The sequence below is a fragment of the Clupea harengus genome, chromosome 2 (assembly GCF_900700415.2).
Source record: "Clupea harengus chromosome 2, Ch_v2.0.2, whole genome shotgun sequence".
NCBI classification, from domain to species: domain Eukaryota; kingdom Metazoa; phylum Chordata; class Actinopteri; order Clupeiformes; family Clupeidae; genus Clupea; species Clupea harengus.
This window is the reverse complement of record NC_045153.1, coordinates 5,894,579-5,899,578: the sequence shown is the minus strand read 5'-3', so window position 1 is coordinate 5,899,578 and position 5,000 is coordinate 5,894,579. Positions and strand designations below refer to the sequence as shown.

The 5,000-nt window shown below is 42.6% G+C and overlaps 2 protein-coding genes across 3 annotated transcripts in view; both read left to right on the top strand.

Moving 5' to 3' along the window:
- The window catches only part of LOC105895429 (MAGUK p55 subfamily member 4-like), a 19,014-nt gene extending 17,257 nt beyond the window's left edge, over positions 1-1,757 (top strand). The window contains exons 20-21 of the mRNA XM_031581330.2: positions 470-604; positions 1,383-1,757. Of these exons, the coding sequence (XP_031437190.1) occupies positions 470-604; positions 1,383-1,571 (324 nt within the window). The 3' untranslated portion in view covers positions 1,572-1,757. The remainder of the gene's footprint in view (positions 1-469; positions 605-1,382) is intronic.
- Positions 1,758-4,991: 3,234 nt separating this feature from the next.
- tmem237a (transmembrane protein 237a) overlaps positions 4,992-5,000 on the top strand; it is a 13,126-nt gene continuing 13,117 nt past the window's right edge. The window contains exon 1 of one of the 2 annotated variants that reach the window (XM_031581413.2): positions 4,992-5,000. This exon is cut by the window's right edge and continues 183 nt beyond it. The gene's annotated coding sequence lies outside the window, so the exon portion shown is untranslated. The other variant, XM_031581407.2, reaches the window with a different exon arrangement.

Sequence of the window (5,000 nt, the reverse complement as noted above, 5' to 3'; positions counted from 1 at the left end):
ACTCAATCCTATTTAATATGGTATGTAAACAGACTAATATTCACTCAATCCTATTTAATATGGTATGTAAACAATCAGACTAATATTCACTCAATCCTATTTAATATGGTATGTAAACAATCAGACTAATATTCACTCAATCCTATTTAATATGGTATGTAAACAATCAGACTAATATTCACTCAATCCTATTTAATACGGTATGTAAACAATCAGACTAATATTCACTCAATCACATATTTTTTGTTGTCAGACAAAAGTGCAATTTATCATGATAATTTTGGTTTGTATGAGGTTAGGAATGATGGTATCTCTGAATTTTCAATGAATTGCCCAGCCCTACTCCTGTGATATATATATCATTATGCACAGTATCCATATATCCAGACTACACTGATATACACTGATATTGTTCAGCAGAGTATCCATATATCAGGACTACACTGATGTGTGTTATATCGTTCAGCAGAGTATCCAGTCCATCAGGACGAAGAGGCTACGGCCCTTCATCGTCTTCGTCAGGCCCCCCAGTCTGGAGCGCCTGAGACAGACCCGGAGGAACGCCAAGGTCATCACCAGCTACCAGATCGAGCGAAACTTCAGGGTGAGGTGATAGAATCGGCAGCGGACGACAAACTTTAGACAATGGACCAGAGAGGCGAATCAAAGGTTTCTCTGAGATTTATTCCAGCGCACTCCTGCAGGGGGTCAGTTCCAGCATCAAAGTAGAAACAAGAATAGACTAATGAACATTACAGTGTTACAGTTTAAATACCAGTCAGCCATGGGAGGATACAGTGGGGTCATAGGTCAACATTGGGGGGCGTGTTACAGGTACAGGTGGGAAAAGGGGGAATGTGAGTGGGAGGGGAGGGGATCTTCTTATGGAAGATCCTGGATTACACAATGGCCCCAAATGGTGGATACGTGTTGTGTATTCCACCACCTGGGGCAGGGAGAGGATGTCTGCTGAGGTGCAATGGGCATTTGTTCCTAAATCCTATTTAGCATAGGCCCTGGTGGTGGCTTGAACTAGAGGTGTGCCCAGACAATCAATACACATGGCACACACACACACACACACACACACACACACACACACACACACACACACACACACACACACAAACACACACACACAAACACACAGGAGTACAAGCTTGCAATGCAATAGTATAAGTATACAAATTAATAGTAATATCGATTTCCATCAGAGGCATCACTGCTGACTTGAATATGGGCATACCCGTTAATGTTTTAGTCATGTGAAGACTTTCTGAGGAGCTACTGTTTAAACAGTCCAGTTTGGTATAATTATTGTGCTCTGTAGGATGTGGGCTTCCGTGAGACAAGCGTCTGCTAACTGTGCATGTGCTCCGTAGGATGTGGACTTCCGTGAGATGGAGTCGACATCTCTGCGTCTGGAGGCCCTGTATGGCCACTTCTTTGACCACGTGCTGGTGAACGAGGACCTGAGAGAGACCTGCCTGCAGCTCTTCACCCTGATCCAGCACGCCCAGGAGGACCCGCAATGGGTTCCCACAACCTGGACGCTACCTGACGAACCCTAACACACACACACACACACACACACACACACACACACACACACACACACACACACACACACATAAACTCCTACAAACCAAGGCCCAGGACACCCCACAGTGAGAGGACACCACCTGGAAGCACACACATATGCAGACACACACACACACAAACATGCAGACACACACACATTCTCATATACACACATGCTGAGAGATGCAGACACACAGAGAGGAGGAACAGTAGTCAAGGAGAAAGGGAGAGAGAATCCGTGTAGAGGAGAGAGAGAGAGAGAGAATCCGTGTAGAGGAGAGAGAGAGAGAGAGAGAAAATCCTTGTAGAGGAGAGAGAGAGAGAATCCTTGTAGAGGGCCACAGCAGATGGAGAAGAGATATATGAGGCCTAACACACACACACACACACACAAATATACAGTTATGTGCCCAAACACACACACACACACATGGTTCCCTGGCTGTAAGATTGAGGTGCTGATTGGTTCCCTGACTGTACGATTGAGGTGCTGATTGGTTCCCTGACTGTAAGACTGAGGTGCTGATTGGTTGTTATGTAAGCGATGAAGACCCCGATTGGATGAAGGTATTTCAGGTCAGTGGAAGAGAGGGAAGGGAGAGGGAACAGGGGATTACAGAGAGCAGGAGAGGTGAGGAGGAGAGGAGAGGAAGGAGAGGAGAGGAGAGGAGGAGAGAGGAGAAGAGGAGAAAGGAGAGAGGGAACAGGGGATTACAGAGAGCAGGAGAGGAGGAGAAGAAAGGAGAGGAGAGAGGAGAGGACTTTGCAACCATGGAGATATGTTGAGGGAGAAACACTAACACTAACACACTGATATGTTGAGGGAGAAACACTAACACACAGATATGTTGAGGGAGAAACACTAACACACAGATATGTTGAGGGAGAAACACTAACACACCGATATGTTGAGGGAGAAACATTAACACACTGATATGAGGATGCAGGGCATTGGGTTTGATATTGATCAATTAAAAAAATGACTTTTCTGTTTTTCTTAATATTTCCTTAATACGTGTTATAAATAGCCCAGACACAATGCCTAATTTAATCACAGAAACAAGTGCCAATCAGCAGGACATTCCAAGTACATGGTTTAGTGACACACTTGGTTAAGGTAACTCAGAGTAACTCAGGTGGTAAACCTGCTAATAGAAGTGCCCCTATGGATTCATTCTCCTAGCAAAACGAAGCCATAGGGTTCTTCTTTTAGGAGGTTTACCACTTACTCTGACTTAACTTTCCCGGGATAGCCACTAAACCCCGTACTTGGAATGCCCCCCAGAATTATTGTGTGAAATGGCGTCTGTTGTTGTTTGTTTTTATCTTTTAACTGCCAATCCTATAGGATCCTATAAGTTCTTCACATCAAAAGTCAAAGCTTTTATAACCTCTTCTAACGCCTCAGTCTAGCCTCAGGTGAAAACCTAATCCTGCTCAAGGTTACGTTTACAGCAAGCTATATAGTTGTTTTGTTTATTTTCCTTTGGCTCAGTCCCAAGTTCTTACTACAACACCATGAGGGATTACTTCTGATGCCCTGTCAGAACACAGCAACTTGATGATAGAATAGAATGTCACTGATAGAATAGAATGGCACTGATTGGAACACTGACTTCAAACTGTAACCATGTTGTCTTTTGTGGTCCCACTTTTTCATCTCCAAAATGATGTCATGCTACATAGTTTTTTATGTTTAGTATAGATAATGTTTGATTTTTTACATCATTTTGTGTGTAATTATATGCTACATACATATGTAAAGGTGAGGTCTTTGTTTGAATCCAAAAGCCTTCTTTTTCATTTTGACCAAAAACATAGTTTACATGTTGTGAGCCCTGATTGCAAAATCAACTTATCTGACCAAACGACATGACTACTGTCGATGGTATGAGACCTAGGCCTGCTCCTCTAAGGGACTGCTGTACATTAGCAATGAACTCTAGTATCATACACAGGTATACGCACCCCGAGAAAGAACTGTATATTTATATTTTGTATTTTGTACTTTTTATATAGATTGATATTTAAATTCATGATAATAAAATATGAAAAAGTTGGATTCAGCACAATGTTATTGATTTTTGCAAGGAAATTAAAAAGCTTAGCAAAATAAGATGTTTTATATAAACTCACACTGTAGAAGCCAAAATTATTATAATTAACTACATACATATATTAGCAAAATGTCTGCTACTAGAGTTACACACCTGCATGTCTGCTAATAGAGTTACACACCTACATGTCTGCTAATAGAGTTACACACCTACATGTCTGCTTCATGTCTGCTAATAGACACACCTACATGTCTGCTAATAGAGTTACACACCTACATGTCAGCTACATGTCTGCTGATAGAGTTACACACCTACATGTCTGCTACATGTCTGCTACTAGAGTTACACACCTACATGTCTGCTGATAGAGTTACACACCTACATGTCAGCTACATGTCTGCTAATAGACACACCTACATGTCTGCTACATGTCTGCTGATAGACACACCTACATGTCTGCTACTAGAGTTACACACCTACATGTCTGCTACATGTCTGCTAATAGACACACCTACATGTCTGCTAATAGAGTTACACACCTACATGTCAGCTACATGTCTGCTGATAGAGTTACACACCTACATGTCTGCTACATGTCTGCTAATAGAGATACACACCTACATGTCTGCTACTAGAGTTACACACCTACATGTCAGCTACATGTCTGCTAATAGACACACCTACATGTCTGCTAATAGAGTTACACACCTACATGTCTGCTACATGTCTGCTAATAGAGTTACACTCCTACATGTCTGCTAATAGAGTTAAACACCTACATGTCTGCTACATGTCTGCTGATAGAGTTACACACCTACATGTCTGCTACATGTCTGCTACTAGAGTTACACACCTACATGTCTGCTAATGGAGTTACACACCTACATGTCTGCTACATGTCTGCTACTAGAGTTACACACCTACATGTCTGCTACATGTCTGCTGATAGAGTTACACACCTACCTAAATGTTAATATTGTTTTTGAGCATGAATGACGTCACCATGGGAGTGAAATGTGCTTAAATGCACACAGACACAAAAAAACGTCTGCAGGTGCACAGGTTTCTAAAGCTGTCCAGTCCATTGTTGTCACTGTTGTTGTGGCATGAGGACAGATGGCCAGTGCTGTGGCATGTCCTCTTGCTTGTTTTTTTGTTGTCTTTCTCTTTGCACCTCCCTCTCTGCCTCTCCCCCCTTTCCCTCTCTCTCTAGTTGTAGATTACCTATTTTCTCCTCCCTCTCTCCTCCTCTCTCTCTTGCTCTCTCACTGTCACACACTCACTTACTCATTCACTCTATCCCCTTGTCAGTCCCTTCGCCTCTCCCCCTCCCCCCCTCTCTCTCTTTCTCCTGTTCTCTCT